The following is an 18873-nucleotide window of genomic DNA, read 5'->3' on the forward strand; positions in this document are numbered from 1 at the left end:
TGATCTGCATACCTGTCTGCCATTGGGCCAGAACGTCGGCTTACCATTGGCCCTGGTCGGTCATGTGCCTCTCGACCGATTGGCCGAGAGGCTGAGTTAACCACGCCTCTATTAACGAGGTATAAATGGTCAGACGCCGGACGATCGTCCTTTCCATTGTAGACGATCGCAGAGCTGTGTTCTAGTCTATTAAAGCCGGACTTTGGTAAATCACTTGCCTCGCGTACAATTGATGGTACATCAGTTATGCTGTTACTGACCAGGTAAAAGTGCAGTAAAGTGGCAGTATTCCATTAAGGTGGACAAGAGAAGAGTTCAAGGAAATGGTGTGGTCGGTCATATCAGAAGCCGAATAAAGCCCTCCCCTCTCTCGTCATGCCCTGACCCTCTGCAGAAGGAAGTGATGAAGAGGGAAAGTGGATATAAAGAAGGGATCACAGATGGCCTTGTCTGTGAACAAGCAGATGGAACAACGCTATATTAGATGGTTGAAGGGGAGAGGGGCTGTGATAGCCATGAACATGGGTAGAAGTGCTTATATGGAGGGAAGATTGAAAAGGCAATGCAATCATTGGAGAGGGAGCAAGGTGGATTGAGATGAAGAGTTAAATGACTAAGAATGAGAATCAATGGGAGCTGAGCTGGCGAGGAGGTCTTTAAAAAGGCCAAGGCATCCTTGTACAAGAAAAGAGTTTGGTTTGGGGTGATCAGCAAGGCTGCATGTCACATGATTTGAGGGACTTTTACTTTGATGCACCAGAGGAGGTGGATGCCTTCGTTAAGAAGCATGGACTCTGACTTCCCCAGCGACCATGGATTGAATGGTCCGACATTTGTTGGCTCCCGCTTGTGGCATTTTTTTTTCGGACCTTCCTTCACCGACTTAACAAATGGATGCGAGGCGGAATATTGGTGAAGGAGAGTGAGACGAAAAGATTTACCCTCTGGTGTATGGAGCGGAGGGACAGAAGTGGTCAAAAAAAAGAGGGAATCAATCATTTGGAGCTGGTGTGGCGTCTGTGACGCATGTGGAGATGGCAGAGGGGCAGGGAGTGACCCTGCCGCCTCCTTGGTCGAGGGAGCAGCTGGTGAGCTTCTTGAACGAGATGTTCACCCAGCAACGGAAGGAGAGTCTGGAGGACGTGGCCCGGGTGGTGGATTCAATTAAGGCAGCCGGGAAAGCTAGCGCCAGGAGGTATGAAAGAAAGGGGGGCCGTGTCATATCTGCTAGCGGAGAGGGGGAGGACCACAAGGATAGGGAAGTGGAAGGTGGGGGGGGGTGAATAAGGAGTGGGAGGGGAGGAGAGAAAGGGGGACGGGGGAGCATAATGCTAAGGAAGGGAAGGGTTTTAGCTAGCTTCAGCAGGTCAGGTTCGGGTTGATGGAACAAGATGGAACCGTCAACAGCCACATTGGAGGGTCCCTAAACAAAGGGAAACCCCGGAGTGCATGGGCTCACCCACATGGCGTACAGACAGTTGGAGGCCATGTTGGGTGCCCCCTGGACAAAGGGAAACCCCGGAGTGCAGGGGCCCAGCCTCGTGGTGAGAATGACGACCGTGGCCATTTTGGACAGCCTCCTAACAAAGGGAAACCCGGGAGTGCAGGGGCGCCTCCACCAGGTAAGTGTGGTTGATCCTTTTTTCCGACTTTATTCGGCCTTTAGGGCCTAAGGGATGGGCACCACACCAAACTAGTTTAAAACCGGCGAAGAACCCCGCGGGAGTGCCAGGCAGACGGAGCAGAGGCGTCGAGCCCAAAGTGCGCGGCAGCTGGAGCAGCGGGGGAGGAGTTTAACACGAGGCAGTCGAGGCGGCAGGCCCGAATCCAGGAGTGAGGCAGCCGAAACGGTGGCAGAGGGTGAGGCAGCTGGAGCAGCAGGGCTAAAGTTAAAGTGTGGAACAGCAGGAGCAGTGAGACTGAGGTCAGTGCTGGAAGCAGCTGGAGCAGCAGGGCAGGGCCCAGAATACGAGGCAGCCGAATGCAGCATTTAGAGGGGTCATCACACGTTGGGTGGCTCCTGCTTGAGGCGCATGTGTTTTTTGGTGGGAATTTCTAATACCCGATCCTGGGGTCAATTTATGAAGGACTAGGAACCAACAAAGAGTCGAAAGATGTCCAAAAATCAGAGGAAGACGGCAGCGAGAAAGGGAGAGAATGAAAGCTCGCCGTCGAGTGAGAGGACCAGCCCAGGGCTGACACGAGGACGAAGGCAGGACCACTGAGTGGAGCCGCACTGCTTACAGCAGAGAGGATGGCTGAGGTGATGGCTCTAGAGCTCAAAAGCAATTTGCAAAGCATATGGAGGTGATGAGAAAGGAGATGGCAGTGGCGCTGAAGGCGTTGGTAGAGGAAGCAATTGCCCCAGTAGGGTAGCTGTTGCAAAGGCATCGGCTGAGGTGAGGGAGCAGAGTGAGAAGATGAAGGGAGTGAAGGAGGCCATGTCGCAGTGATCAGCTCACCTCGATGGGAGATGAGCTGCAGAGGGTGGTTGAGGCCAATAAGGGGCTGCGAGCAGATATGGAGATATGCAGATATGGAGAACCGCTCGAGACAGGATTTAAGGAATGTGGGCCTGCTCAAGGGCGCAGAGGGCCCAAGGTCAACTTATTACTTTTCCAAGTCGTTGGCAGAACTGATGGGGAAAGGAGAAAACCCTCTCGGTATGAATTGGACCGAGCTCATCGGTGGCTGAGGCCTCAGCCTAAATTAAACGAGCCGCCAAGGGCAGTGATTATCAGTTTTCACAGATATCACATAAAGGAGAAGGTATTGATGTGGATAAAGAAGGAGTGGGAGGTGCAATGGGCTGGTGCCAAGGTTGGTACCCATCAGGACGGGGGAACTGGCAAAGCAGCGAGTGGCTTTCGGCCGAATGAAGGCGGCATTGTATGACAGTGCAGTACGGTTTGGAGTGGTGTATCCAGCAAAGCTAAGGGTGACCTACAACTCCAGCGACTTTTATTTTGAGACGGTGGAGCGACTTCTGAAGGCAGAAGGCTTGGGACAAGTAATGAGTGGGAGAATGTATGTATGTAACTTTGAATAAATGTTCTTACTTCATATTGTTATAGAGGTTAAAAGTTTTTTATTTTATTTATAGCTTTGAATAATATTCTTACATCATGCTGTTATAAAGGTTAAAAATTTTTGTTGCTGTTCTTTGTGGGGTCAGGGTTAGGTTTTTCATGAAAAAGTATATAAGTATGGAGGTCTTGTAGGGGGAGGGGCTGCAGACATTGGAGCCTGGTGAGCAGGTTTCAATGGGCCTAAGTGAGAAAAGGGAGGGGATGAGATCGACACTGGGTGGGGTTTCTTTGAGAGAGAGATTAAGGGGGGATTCTGGGAGGGGGGATGGGGTTCGATGTCAACGATGGATAGGGACGGGTCAGGCTCACGGGTAGGACCAGAGAATATGATGACGGTCGATAAGCAGCGGGGCGGGGGGGGGGGGGGGGGGGGGGGGGCGGCCCTGTTAGGATAGTTACGTGGAATGGGAGGGGGTTGAGAGGCCTCGTCAAGAGATCGCGGGTGCTTGTGCATTTCGAAAATTTGAAAGCAGATGTGGCGATGCTGCAGGAGACTCACTTGAGAGTGAAGGATCAAGAGAGGCTTAGAAAGGGCTGGGTTAGCCAGGTGTTTCACTCGGGTTTTGATAGTAAGGCGCAGGGGGTTGCGATGCGATTCTGGTGAATAAAAGAGTGAGGTTCAAAATGAAGAAAGTTGTGGCAGATCTGGGGCGTAGATAAGTAATAGTGACAGGGGGCTCTGGAAGGGAGATTGGTGGCGCTGTTAAGCGTGTATGGTCTGAACTGGGATAATGCAGGGTTTGTAAAGAAGATGTCTGGGGCCATCCTCAACTTAGATTCATATGAATTGATAGTGGATGGAGACTGGAATATGGTGCAGGAGCCAAAATTGGACAGGTCACGACCGCGATCACTTACCCAGTCAGGGGGAGCGAAGGTGTTTGCTGGGCTAATGGCGGAAATGGGAGGAATGGACCCTTGGAGGATCTTGCACCCAGGTAGTGGGCACATTTTTTCCTCTCATCGGTTCATAAGGCCTATTCGCAAATAGATTTTTTGTGGTGGGGAAGTCGCTATTGGCCGGGGTCAAGGGGCCGGAATATTCGGCAATTGCGATATCGGACCATGCGCCACACACTGGGTTGACATGGAATTGGAGAAGGGAATATTGCAGAGGTGGGGGTAGAGATTGGATGTGGGCTGTTGGGGGACTGAGTGTGCTTTTTTAAAAAATATATTTTTATTCTCCATTTTCACATTTCCTTCAGAATTTACCCCCCCCCCCCCCCCCACCAACAAACAGTAAACGGTAACAAATACAATGTCAATCCCCTTATCAACAACAACGATCCCATCCTCCCACCGCCCCCCAAACAACGGCCCACTTGACAATATAAGCATTAAATAAAACTAAACCTCCCAAGGAGGAAAAAAGGAAAGAAAAAGGAATCAGAAATCGCCCCTGGTCACTGTTGACACACATAGTCAACACCCCCCTCCAACCACCCCCTAATATTCAATACCATCCAATCCCCAAAAGAGTACTGTGAATGGCACCCTTGAATTGTAGACACCTCCCCTCCCAGATTCCTCCCCTCCACTTCCTCTTGTAAACTCCTCCCCCCCATCCTCGGTTCCTTCCTCCCCCCATCCTCGGTTCCTTCCCCCAACTTTTCACCGAAACCTGTTCTACCAGGCTCCGATGGCTGCAGCCCCTCACCCCACCGCACTCCCGTTCACTGGCCAGCTTAAACCGGCCAGCGTGGGGGCCCCCGCCCGGGTCTCCTCCCACCTTGCCCAGTCCCAGGAAAACCAAGAAATCCCCTTTAGTACACAACCTCAGCATACACACCCAAGCCCCAAAGAACCATCATTGCAAATTAAAATCCCAACACTTCCCTTGTCCAAATATACAGCGTCGACTCATTTAGTACATGCACCAACATGCAGTGAAAAAGTAAAGTTACATTAGGCTACATCGGTACACGACCCGCTCTCAGTCCCATTTCTCAATTCTGCCACAGTCCTTCTGCCTTTGCAAACTCCTCCGCCGCTTCCGCCATCCCAAAATAAAAGTCCTTGGATTTGTAAGTCACCCTCAACTGAGCTGGATATACTATGCCGCACTGCACCTTGCTGATGTACAGTGCCTTCTTCACCCGGCTGAAGGCAGCCCGCCTCCTCGCCAGCTCCCCCATAAAGTCCTGGTATATGCGTATACCAGCTCCAGCCCACTGCACCACCCGCTTCTGCTTTGCCCAGCACTGGGCCTTCTCCTTCACGCTGTACCTATGGAAACACAGTTACTACTCTTGGCTGCTCACTCGCCTTTAGTATAGGCCTCCACGACCGATGAGCCCTATCCAGTTCGTATTGAGAGGGATTGTCCCCCTCCCCCAATAGGTCCGCCAACATCGTGGCAAAATACTCCGTCGGCCTCAGGCCTGCCACCCCTTCGGGCAGACCCACGATCCTCAGATTCTGCCGCCTGGATCGGTTTTCCAGGTCTTCCATTTTGGTTCGCAGATCCTTGTTTGTCTCTTGTCACCTTCCGTAACTCCTTCCCCATCGAGGTGCGTTGATCACTGTGCTGCGATAATACCTCTTCCACTTCCTTCAGTGTCTCACCTTGCTCCCGTACCTCCGCCGCTGCGCTCGATACCGCCGTCCTCACCAGAGCAATCGCCTCTTCCATCAGCACTTTCAATACCGCCCCATCTCCTTCTTCAGCGCTTCCATATGCTTTGTGAACTGTTTTTCAAGTTCCACAACCATCACTTTGGTCATTTCTTCTGCTGTGAGCGATTCAGCTTCCCCTGGTGCTCCACCCTCCACTTTCCTTACAGTTCCTGTGCTGACTTTTCCACTCACTGGCGTACTTTCATTAACCCCCTTTTTCACGGCCGTTTTTTTCCCCAAGCTTGGACATTTCTCCTCCCTGTGCCTTCTTACAGCTTTTCCAGCCTCCGTTGCCCCTGGGCCCGGGCGTTAAAACCCCGAAATTTCTATTCCCGAGTGGGAGCCCTCCAGTGTGCGGCTGCCTGCCGCCTGGCGTCACTGGAAGTCGGGGACCGAGGGTTTTGTGAGAAGACTGGAAAAGTGATTGAGGAATATGTGCGGTTTAATTGTCACCTGAGGAAGGAGCAGTGCTCCGAAAGCTAGTGTTTGAAACAAACCTGTCGGACTTTAACCTGGTGTTGTAAGACTTCTTACTGTGCTCACCCTAGTCCAACGCCGGCATCTCCACATCATTACGTGTACGGGTCAGGTCTAGCAGGCAGTGGTATGGGAAGCATTGAAGGCAGTGGTGAGGGAGGAGGTGATATTGTTTAAAGTAAAGGTGGATAAAGAGGACGGCGGAACGGCAAATGTTAATAGAGGAGATGTTGGAAGTGGATAGGAGGTATCCAGAGGATGTGGATCCAACACGGTTGGAAAAGAGGAAGGAGTTGCAGGCGAGTTTTGACCGTCTGTCCACAAGGAGCGTGGTGCGGCAAGTGAGGCAGGCAAAGGGAGCGGTCCACGAGTATGGAGAAAATGTGGGACGCATGCTGGCAGGTCAACTTCGGAGGGAGGCAGCGGCTAGGGAAATTGTTCTTGTGCAGGATAGGGCAGGGAAGTTGGTGTTGGCTTCAGATCAGATTAATAGGGTGTTTGAGGAATTTTACGAGAGATTGTATAGGTTGGGGCCACCTGGATAGGATCGGGAGATGCAGGAATTCCTGGATGGTTTAGAATAACGGAGGTTGGGGGAGGGGGACAGGGCCATATTGGAGGGGGCGATAGTAGAGCAGGAGATAAAAGATGTGATTGGGAGGATGCAGTTGGTCAGATAGGTTCCCATGGAGTATTACAAGAAATTTTAATACAAGTCTGCACCACTGATGGTGGGGATGTTTCAAATGGCAATAGGGAAAGGGGTGTTTCCCCAGACTTTTGACACAGGCATCAATCTCCCTGTTGCTCAAGAAGGATAAGGATCCGACAGAGTGTGGGTTGCAGAAGCCCATATCACTTTTGAATGTGGATGCAAAGGTGTTGGTAAAGGTATTGGCAGGTAGGTTGGAGGAGTGCCTCCTGAAGGTGATAGGCAAAGATCATATGGGGTTTGTGAAGGGGAGGCAGCTCTTTTCAAACATTAGGAGGGTATTGAATGTGGTTATGGCACCGGCGGAGAGGAGGGAGACAGTGGTGGTTGTGGAATTGGACAGCGAGAAAGTGTTTGACTGAGTAAAGTGGGGGTATTTGATGGCAGTTCTGTGGCGGTTTGGGATTGGGCCAGGATTTGTAGATTGGGTAAGGCTGCTGTATAGGGAGCTGAGGGCGGGTGTCTGCATGAATAACATGAATTTGAGATATTTTGCTCTGCTCCGTGGGACCGGGCAGGGATGTCCCATGTCCCCCCTGTTGTTTGCGCTTGCGATCGAGCCGTTGGCCATCGCGTTGAGGAGTTCAGAGGTGTGGAGGATATTCTGGGGGGGGGGGGGGGGGTTTAAGAGCACAGGGTATCTTTATATGCGGACGACTTGCTGGTGTATGTATCGGAACAAAGTGTGTCAATGGGGGGCATATTAGAGTGTTTGGGTCTTTTTCGTGAAATATACTAAATTTAGACAAAAATGAATATTTTGTGGTGTCTCTTCAAGGGTTGGGGTCAGGGTGGGGGAGGGGGCTACCATTCAGTAGGGCGAGGACTCACTTTAGATATCTGGGAGTACAGGTGGCATGGGATTGATGGGGGGCTCCGTAGGTATAACATTACTAGTCTGGTGGGGAGGGTGAAAGCGGATCTGGCAAGGTGGGATGGTCGCCCTCGGTTGCTGGCAGGTCGGGTACAGGCAATTAAAAGGAACGTGTAGCCACGATACTTGTTGATTGTTCAGTGCCTGCCGATCCTCCTGCCAAAGGCACTTTTCAAGGAGGTCGGAAAGATTATTACCTCGTTTATATGGGGGAGGGCGGGAAAGGTGGCTAGGATTAGGAAGGTGCTGTTGCAGAGAAGACGGAAGTCAGGGGGGTCGGGTCTTCCGAACTTACTATCTTATTACTGGACGGCGAACGCAGAGAAGGTGAGGAGCTGGGTTAGAGGGGGGACTCCCAGTGGGTTAGAATGGAGGACAGTCTGTACAGGGGGTTGGGGCTGAGGGCGTTGGCAACAGCGACGCTCCCGAGGGCCCCTGGGAAATACTCAGGAAGTCCCATAGTAGTAGCGACGTTGGAAATCTGGAGGCAGTTGCACCAACACTTTAGGCTGGGGGCGGGGTCATGGGAAATGCCAATTCAGGGGAACCACAGATTTGAGCCAGGGAAGTGGGATGGGAGTTTTCAGAGATGGGAGGAGAAGGGAGTCAGGGCATTAAAGGATTTGTTTCTAGGGTGCCAGTTTGCGGGATTGAAGGAGCTGGGGGCGAAATATGGGTTGGGGCAGGGGGAAATGTTTAGCTACATACTTTTGCTAAGAAGGAGGTACAGAGCTTTCTGGTGGTGCCGGCCTCCACACTGTTGGAGGAGGTGCTGACTTCAGGGGGAATGGAGAAGGGGGTGTGGTGGCGATTTATGGGGCGATTCTGGGAGGAGAAGGCACCGCTGGAGGGTATTAAGGCAAAGTGGGACGAGCCCCCTGCCAGGATTATCACCTGGAACATTAGCAGACTTAATAGCCCAGTGAAAAGATCCAGACTCTTCGCCCATTTGAGAAGCTTGAAGGCTGACAGTCTTCCTCCAGAAAACCCACCTGAGGGAAAGAACTGACTTCAGGGAAGGAAGGGCTGGATGAGACAAACATACCATTCCTGTTGCGGGACGAGAGCTAGGTGGGTAGCCATACTGATAAGTAAGAGGACCGTGTCCATGGCGACAAAGATAGTTGCAGACTAAGAGGGACGTAACAACATGGTTAGCGGTGTCCTGGACGGGGCAGCGGTAGTCCTGGTAAATGTGTACGTGCCCCACTGGGACGACATGGATTTTATAAAGAAGACCATGGCAGAAATCCCCAATATAGATACACACCGACTGATCATTGGGGAGGAAACAGACTTTAATTGCATACAGGACCCTCTGATAGACCTATCAAACCCCAGAACTGGGAAAACGTCAGGCACGGCTAGGGAACTGGGAATGTTCATGGAGCAGATGGAGGCAGTGGACCAATGGCGGTTCCTGCATCCAGGTGAGAAGGAATTCTTGTTCTTCTCATCAGTACACCGGGTCTACACCCACATTGGCTTTGTTGTAGTGGGGAAATCAGTGCTTCTAGGAATAGTCAGAGCAGAATGCTCCGCGATTGTAATCTCCAACGACACTTCACATTATGTGGAAGTGAGGTTGGAGATGGGCCATGCCCAATGCCCCACATGGAGGTTGGACACAGCCCTCTTGGTCGACAACGTCTTCTGCCAGAAAACATCACAAGTCGTAGGCGAGTAAGTTACGAACAACCTAAACAGGGAAGTCTCACCTTCCACTTTCTGGGAGGCACTGAAGGCGATGATAAGGGGAGAAATTATTGCCTATAAGACTCGGAGAGACAGGGAAGAGAGGGCAGCTAGGCAGCAACTGATCGACTCCATCTTGGAGGTCGACAGAAAATAGTCTGAAGCCCCGACCATAGAGCTTCTGGCAGAGAGGAACACGCTACAAGGGACTTTAACTTGCTATCCACCAGGAAGACAGTGCAGCAACTCCACCAGGCTTGGGGGACCTTTCATGAGCAGGGAGAGAAAGCTAGCCGCCTGCTGACTCACCAGCTGAGAAAGCAGGCAGCTATGAGGGAAATAGCCCAGGTAAAGGATAGCAGAGGCGGACTGGTAATTGAACCAAAAAGGTTCAACAAAGCATTAGAGGCCTTCTACTGGGGACTGTACAACTCAGAGTCCCCCAAAGGGGGCTCGGGGATGAAAGTTTCTTGATGGCCTGGACATGCCAGTCGTGGGGGACGACAAACGGGGGGTGGAGCTGGAAGCATCAACAGAATGGGAGGTCATGGAGTGTATCAACTCCATGCAGGTGAGGAAGACGCGGGACCGGAGGGATTCTTAGTGGACTTTTACAAAAAACGTGCACTGGCTCTCGCCCTGCGCCTACGGGGAGATGTTCACAGACTGCACACCTTGCCTCCAACGCTAACACAGGCTACCATATTGCTGATACCCAAAAAAGACAAAGACCCGACGGAATGTGGATCATACAGACCCATTTCGCTGCTCAATGCGGACGCAAAGATACTCGCAAGAATCCAGGCAGGAGACTGGAGAACTGCGTACCAGAGGTGGTTGCAGAGGACCATACAGGCTTTGCCAAGGGTAGACAGCTAACTGCAAACATCAAACTGCTTCTGAATGTGATACTGACCCCATCTGGGGAGAGAACACCAGAGGTGATCCTCTCCCTGGACGCAGAAAAGACCTTCAACAGAGTCGAATGGAAATACCTCATTGAGGTACTGGAGCGGTTTGGGCTGGGGACAGGGTTCTCCTCATGGGTGAAACTTCTGTTCAACGTCCCCAAGGCGAGCATTTAGACCAATACCACCAGCTCTGAACACTTCCAGTTGCACAGAGGCACAAGGCAGGGATGCCTGCTGTCCACGCTCCTGCTCACCCTGGCAATTGTCCTGCAAGACGCAAGAGGTTGGAAGGGTATCCCAAGAGGAGTCAGAGAGCAGAGTCTCACTCTATGCGGATGATCTGTTCCTCTCCATCTCGGACCCACAAAACGTCATGAAAGAAATCATGAAGCGTCTGGAAGAGTTCGGGGTCTTCTTGGGCTACAAACTCAACCTGGGCAAAAGTGAGGTTTTCCCGGTGAACTCGAATGGGAGAGGAACGGAGCTGGAAGGTCTCCCATTTAAAATAGCCCGAAACAAATTCCGTTACCTGGAGATCCAGCTAACCACAATTGGACACGGATCCACAAGTGGAATCTGACCAGTCTGGTGGAGGAAGTTAAAAAGGACCTACAGAGATCGGATGCACTCCCACTTTCCCTGGCAGGAAGGGTGCAGACGATCAAGATAAACTACTGCCAAGGTTCCTCTTCCTGGTAAGATCCATACCGATCTTCATTCCCAAGACCTTTTTCCAAAACATAGACAAAATGATTATGCCGTTTGTGTGTGTTGTGGGGGAGAATCCAAGAATCCCGAAGACACCACGGCAGAGGAGAAGAAGCATGAGAAGCCTGGCCCTCCTGAACTTGCAATACCACCACTGGACAGTTGAGAGAGTGAGGGGATGGGTAAGGGAACCGAACATGGAATGGGTGAGGATGGAGGAGTCCTCCTGCACGGGAATGACCCTCCGAACTCTCGCCATGACAGCGCTCCCATCCTCGACGGAAAAGCACTCAACCAGCCCAGTGGCAGTAGCAACACTAAGAACCTGGAACCAGATGAGACAACACTTCAGTTTAACTGAGTTCCCATCTGCGGCAACCACAGGTTTCCACCAGCCATTCTAGATGCCACCCTTAAGAGGTGGAGGCGGGACGGGACAGGATGGGGGAATGCTAGCAGTCAGGGACTTTTACACGGGGGACAGACTCATGACCTTAGAATCATAGAATTTACAGTGCAGAAGGAGGCCATTCAGCCCATCGAGTCTGCACCAGCCCTTGGAAAGAGCACCCCACTTAAGCCCATGCCTACACCTTATCTCCACCTAACCCTTTTGGACATGAGGGGCAATTTGTCATGGCCAATCCACCTAATCTGCACATCTTTGAACTATGGGAGAAACCAGAGCACCCGGAGGAAACAGAGGAGACTGTGCAGACTCCGCACAGTGACCCAAGCCAGGAATCGAACCTGGGACCCTGGAGCTGTGAAGCAACTGTGTTAACCACTGTGCTACCGTACTGCCCTTAGAAGAGCTGACGGAGAGACTGGAACTATTCGGACAGGAACTCAGACATGTACAAGTTAAAACGTTGTCCGCAAGGACACAATGAGGTGTCCATGAGCCCCGCGAGACACAATGTTGGAGGAGTTGCTGGACGGGGACAGTATGGGAAAAGAGAACTGCGGGTACATATATGGATGACTTTTAGAGAGGACGCGCTCACCACTGGACGGAACAATGGAGAAATGGGAGGAAGAATAAGAGATGGAAGAATTACGGTGAGGTCTCTGGAGCGAAGCACTAAACATGGCAACTCCACCTCCTCCTGCGCAAGGCTAAGCCTCATGCAGCTGAAAGTAGTGCACAGAGCACACCTGATAAGAACCCGAATGAGCAGGCTCTTTCTAGAGGTGGAGGACAAATGTGAAGGGTGCCAGGGAGGCCCAGCCAACCAAACCCATATTTTCTAGGCCTGCCCCAGACTTGTTGGGTTCTGGACAGCGTTCTTCGAGGCGGGAAGGGAACCCAGGAAGAGACCGACACGGGTACCAGAGGGCCCCTCCCAAAGCTATAAGAGCTAAATAAATGGCAAAACAAACCATCTGCGGTGAATGGAAGGGTTTAGGATAGGGCCCGGAGACAGTAGAAAAGGGGAGGGGGAGGAAGAAAGTGGGGATGGAGAGGGGGTTCCAGAAATGAATGTGTAAATCGTAAATAATAATAGTGTCAAAATGCAAGCTTTAATAAAAATAATTATTTAAAAAAGCAACAACAGTGAGATCTTCAGATAATGGAGGGGGGGGGTAAAATGGGGGTGGAGGAAGCATAATGTGTCCTTGTATGCCGATGAAACGCTCCTGTATATTACGGAGCCAGACTCTTCTACGGATGTAATATTGAAGCTATTTAGGCACTTTGACTCCTTTTAGGGATACAAACTGAACCTGGAGAAGAGTGAATATATTCTGGTTAACCCCGGTGAGGTAAGACACCAAGAGTCCGTAGGGCTTTCCTTCAGAGAGACTGGCAGTCAAGTGGTCTGACACTACCCAACTTGCATGTTTACTATTGGGCGACCAACATCGGGAAGATGCTGGGATAATTTGGGGAGTCGAGCCTCATATTGGGAGATATGGAGGGAAGCTCTTGTACGGGCTCTGGTCTAAGGGCTTTGGCAATAGCCTCGGTCCTCTTCTCTCTGATGAAGTACTCTCGTACCTGGTGGTGGTGTCCACTCTTCAAACATGAGAGGCAATTTAGGCAGCATTACAAATAGGGCTCCATGTAATTGCTGGCCCCTATCTGAGGTAACTACCTATTTGCACCATTGAGTTTGGACGTGGTGTTTAAGTTATGGGAGGGAAAATTCCATGAGAGTTTTAGGGATATATTTGTGGAAGGATGGTTTCCTAGTTTGGAGTTATCTTTGAAGTTTCGACTTTTAGGGACGAACTTGTTCCGTTACCTCCAAGTACGTGAATTTGATCAGAAGGCTTTTCCTACATTCTCCTTGGCTCCACAACCCTCCTTGTTGAGTAGTATCCTATCACCTGCAGGGTCAGGTGGCGGGGAGCATTCCCAGCATCTATGAGCAAATCTTGTCAATGGAGATAGCCCCGCTGGATGAGATGCGCGTAAAATGGGAGTAGTGTGAAGCTCTTCACAGGGTGAACGCCACATCCTTATGTGCACAACTCAGTCTAATTCAGCTCAAGGCAGCACATAGGGCTCACCTACCTAAAGCTAGGATGAGTGGTTTCATTCGGGAGTGGAAGACAGGCGTGAGCGGTGTTCTTTTGGACTTGATAATCAAACCAAAATGTATTGGTTGTGTCCCAAGATGGCAAGCTTTTGGGTCTCCTTCTTTAACACCATGTCAGCGATTCTTTTAAAAAAATATATATTTATTGAACATTTTAAAATTTATATACAAAAAGTAACAAAAACAAGAACAGCCCTCAAACCCCCTCGCCCCCCCCCCCCTCCCACCCCCAACAGCTGACAATGACCAGCACTTGCATCTGACATAGAACCTCCCAATCGACCCCCTCATCCTGTATTTAACTTTGTCCAAATACAAAAATTCCAGGTGGTCCCCAGCAACACCTAGGCACTGGGTGGAGAAGCTGACCTCCACTCCAGCAGAACCCACCTGCGAGCAATCAGCGAGGCGAAGGCTAAAACATCTGACCCCGCTGCTGCCTGCAACCTCGGCACCCCAAATATAGCCTCTAGGGTACCCGGCTCTAGCTCCCTGCTGAGGATCACCGACATGGTGCTGAGAAAGAGCTTCAAAAGATGGCTAGCCGAGGACATCCCAGAACATACGTATGTGATTCGCTGGGCCCCTCCCACACCATTCACTTATATTCTATCCCCTCAAACACCTTTCTCATCCTTGCCCTTGTTAAGTATGCCATATGCACCACCTTCCGTTGTATGAGCCCGAGCCTTGAACACGATGATGTGGCACTAATCCTCTGTCAGGCCTCACACTACACCCTCTCTTCCACTTCACTCCCTAGCTCCTCTTCCCATTTCACCTTAATCCCCTACAGTGTCTGTGGTTTCCGCCAGGTGCTCCGTTTCCTCCCACAGTCCAAAGATGTGCAGGTTAGGTGCAATGGCCACAGTAAATTGCCCTTCGTGATCAAAAAGGTTAGGATAGGTTATGGGTTATGGGGATGGGGTGGAAGCGAGGGCTTAAGTGGGTCAGTGCAGACACGATGGGCTGAATGGCCTCCTTCTGCACTGTATGTTCTATGTTCTAAACCTGGCGTTCACCCTAGTCAGCTCAAACATATGGTTGTCCTTGATCGGCATCATCCACACCACCCCCACCCCGCTTTAATGTGCTACTGCAATTGCCTCCATATATTTAGCATAGCCACCACCACCAGGTTCCCCGAAAACTTCCTTGAGGAGAATGGGAGTGGGGCAGTCACCGGCACCCGCAATCCCATTCCTCACGCCACTTGGCCTCCATCTGAAATGAAATGAAAATGAAATGATCTTTACCCAAACTGACTCCTGATCCCCCCATCAACCCAACACCCTCTCCACATTCGCCGCCGAATATAGTAGTAAAGCATTCCATGTCCACCCCCCCCCCCCCCCCCCCCCCCCCCCCCCTCCCCAGCCATTATTCTTTTGGGGGATTATCCGACCCCTCCCCAACTTCCACATCCTGAGGTGGTATGGCCCAAAAAGATGGCACCGTACCCCATCTAATGAGTGGTCCAACCACTGCCCCCCTCCCACACCCCCAAGTCAAGGTCAGTAAACTAAACCATCCCCCCCATCCCCTTCCCAGAAACTCCCTACCACTTCCTTCTCGAAACCACCTCTATCCCACTCTACTCATCTCCCTACTATCCACACCTCCTAGGCTCACCGAAACCTACCTGAGTAGGTCTGGCAAGCCACAGCTCCTCCCCCCACTCCGCTCCCATTCGCTAGCTAACTAAAACTTGCTAGCGTGGGCGTCCCTCCACCAGAGTCCTCTTCCCCCCCACTCAAATAAAGAAATCAAAACCTATCCACCCCACTCGTGAACAGTGCCATCCAAAAAACCAAAGCCCCCACCAAAGTATTGGCCCCTGAATTCTTACCCACTTCCAGCTACCCTCCAAGAAACAGCTAGGCACACAAAAACATACAAATTGATCCCCCATCAGCCTCAACCCACCATACACCAATGCCTCTCATCCACCATGATCAACCAAGTCCCAGTCCTTCTGCTTGAATGAACGCTTCTGCCTCCTCCGCCGTCTCAAAATAATGATCTCTGCCATTGCACAGGACCCTCAACTCTGCCAGGTAGACCACCCTGACGCGCACTCCACTCTTATACAGTGCCACCTTTGTTTTATTGAAGGCAGCTCTCGTTTTCGCCAAATCCATTGAGAGATCCTGGTAAATTGGAATCACAGTGCCTTGCCACTTTATCTCCTGCGTCTGCTTGGCCCACCTCAAATCTTCTCCTTCGCCTGTTAGCCATGAAAGCACAAGATCACCACCCTCTGCGATTCATTCACCCGCGGCTTCAGCCGGAGCGGTCATTGGGCCCTATCCAACTTCACGGGGGGGTGGGGGGGGGGGGGGGGGGGAAAGAGAGACAGTAAAATGACATTTTCCTCCTCCCTCATCAGCTTCCTCAGCATCTCCGCTATGTCCTCTGTTGATCTTGGACCCTCTACGCCTGCTGGCAGCCCCACGATCCGGACTTTCTGCCTCCAAGACCAGTTCTCAACGTCCTCCACCTTTGCTCTCAGGCTCCTATTCCAATCTTCCAACTTGGCCATTTTGGCTTCAAGCAAGGCGACCTGGTGACTGTGCCTCTACGGTGCCTCTGACACCCCTTTCAATCCCTCACCCTACTCCCGCACTGTCCCCGATGTTCTTCCAAGCGTCTCCCTTGTCGGGACCAGCAAGTCCTCCACCGAATGCTTGAGGGTCTCCGGCATCTCCCTTCCTTGTCTCACAAAGTGTTTCTTGAACTGCCGTTCGAACTCCACTGCCATCAACGTATCCATAGTGTCCTCCCTCTGTACAGCTGTAAGATATGTTCTCTAGCCAGCATTGCAACTCCCCCACCTCTTTTACCTTCCTCGCTGACTCACCTAAAACACTTATATCTTGAAATATTTAGCTGCCAGTCCTGTCCTAACCAAGTCTCCGTTACAGCAACCACATTCAAGTTCCGCGCATGAATCAATACTTTAAGTTCATCTGTCTTACCCGTTATACTCCGGCCATTGAAGCAGATACATTCCAGACCTCCAGGCCCAGAGTTCGACCTCCCCCAGCCTGCTTTCCTCTTAGCCAGCATGGTCCTGGTAGTATGCTCATCCCCAGTCTCTACAGTTTCTAGCTTACTGTTCTGATTCCCACCCCCTGCCACATTAGTTAAAATCCACTTGAACCGAGAAAGACAAAATGTCGGTACAAAGAAGGAGTCCTTGTGAGATAAGGCCAACTGTAGCTACCTCAATAGAAAAACCTCAGTCACTTGAGCTACATTTCTCTACAAGAAACAAGAGTCACCGGTCAGACTGAGCTATTGATGGGCTTGAGTAAAAATGTTCATCATCATAATGGTTTTCGCAACTGGGTAATTTAATTATTTCAATATGTAAAAATGGAGTTAAAGGGGGAGGGATGCAGTAGTTAGCCCCTTCCCCATTAAGGGATGCTCTGTGAGGGAGGAATAATGTGCCCTGCTAGACCAGCCAGGGACAGAGTTGGGATTTCACTGGGACGTGTCCCAGCAGTTAGAGTATGAAAAGACCTTTTTAAGCACTCTGCAAATAGTTGATTATAGTTGTAATAAATCATTGTGTTTTATAAGTTAATTGGTGGAGCCAATTCGTGAAGTTATTGCATTATCCATACACACAAGACAGTTTAAATAATTCATAAGCAATAGAAATACATTTAAGCAGTTAAGAACTCACAAGTATCAAACATATGCATCAATATAAACATATTTAAATGCAACCGTCATGATTTTTTTCTTACCTCTTTTCTTTGTCAGTTCTTCTTCATCTCCCACTTCATCCTCAGTTACCTCTGAACCTGTGGTATACTCTTCATCTTCAGAATACATTACTTGCTGCTTCTGAAGAAAATCACATTTTAATGTTTTTGGCTGCGCAGCAATTACTTTATTACTGAATAGATTCACTGGGTTTTAACACCCAATTTATTATTTTAATTTTGCTACAATTTTGCACATTTTGTTTTTGAGAAACAAAAGACCACTTGCTCCAACCTGATGACCGGTAAAAGGATCAATTTTAACCATTTTGTCATTTGAGTATTGCTTAAAAAAAAGGAGACACGGAGAAGCTTTTTGTTTTCTACTCATCAGGACACTTTGCAACGATATCAGTACAAGGGGAAAACTATAATCTATACTGTATGAGAAGAGAATGCTGATTGCTTGACAAGTTAAAAACTCTGGAAGGTATAGACTGTTATATATAGGTGTTCATAGAATCAACACAGATGTATTCCTTTAATTTACTTGGCAGCTTTTGGAAAACTGTTTCATTCAAATCTGGTGAATTGTCATTCACTTTCAGAATAATAAGCTGTATCAAATAATTGTCTCTTAAATTTTGGCAAACTTAACCAATTCCATCCTTTCATTCATCCCTTCCACACCATCCTTCCCTCTCATGTCATGACCATGGATCCCAACTATCACGTCCCGTACCTCACAGAAACAACCTCGCTAGCTAGGGTAACTTGGTGATCCCTTACCATCTGCTGTTTTTATTCTCCACAAATCCCCTTTACCCCACCCTTCTCACATCACCACCACTGGCACCACACATGCACCACATGCTTTAGTCCTCTGCACGGTCACCAAATAAACCCACCAATCACACCCCTTCAGCTGATCAATCGAAACAGTCCAGACAGACGAGAACTGTATTATTGTTAGGTAATAAGGCTCTCCTCATTCTTTTAATGATTGGTACAGAGGAGCCAGGTGGAGTTAGTGAGATTGAACCATTCCCAGTACCATTTGATGCAGGCGGGAGATGCTGAAAACATCACCAATTCTGGCAAGAAAAATCAGTTTCCATATAGGAGATGTCGCCTTGATGAAAAAGTTAGAATATCATGCAAATACAACACAATAACTTTAATAGCAAAATCAAACAAAAACTTACATTCATCGTGTCTCTAACAAAGAAAAAGGTTCCAAAAGAAAGCTGGCAGGAAAAGGAATAGGAGCCATAAAGGGAGAGATTAGTAGTGGATGAACAAAACCCATGGATTTTGGTAAGACTTTGGAAGGAACAAACTAGTGGACATACAGAGGAGCTTATGAGAAGAGTAGAGCTAATGTGTAGAAAACAACTTCCAATTCAAACAAGCATTTTTGAATTGGAACTAAAGGAGACAAACTTAGAAAATGGCTCTCATTTTAAACAAAATTTACTAATAATTTGATAATATAAGGTTCATGGTGTCATCTATTAACTTCCAAT

At 49.8% G+C, this 18873-nt stretch overlaps 1 protein-coding gene across 8 annotated transcripts in view; it reads right to left on the reverse strand.

The window, feature by feature from the left end:
• kiaa1841 (KIAA1841 ortholog) overlaps positions 1 to 18873 on the reverse strand; it is a 224543-nt gene that overhangs the window by 52392 nt on the left and 153278 nt on the right. For 6 of the 8 annotated variants that reach the window (XM_038808965.1, XM_038809017.1, XM_038809026.1 and 3 more), the window contains 2 exons: positions 18553 to 18594; positions 17390 to 17489 (listed from right to left, as the gene is read on the reverse strand). In XM_038808965.1, the coding sequence (XP_038664893.1) occupies positions 17390 to 17489; positions 18553 to 18594 (142 nt within the window). The remainder of the gene's footprint in view (positions 1 to 17389; positions 17490 to 18552; positions 18595 to 18873) is intronic. The other 2 variants (XM_038808982.1, XM_038808974.1) reach the window with 1 other exon arrangement.

Source organism: Scyliorhinus canicula, chromosome 1, assembly GCF_902713615.1.
Source record: "Scyliorhinus canicula chromosome 1, sScyCan1.1, whole genome shotgun sequence".
Classification (NCBI taxonomy): domain Eukaryota; kingdom Metazoa; phylum Chordata; class Chondrichthyes; order Carcharhiniformes; family Scyliorhinidae; genus Scyliorhinus; species Scyliorhinus canicula.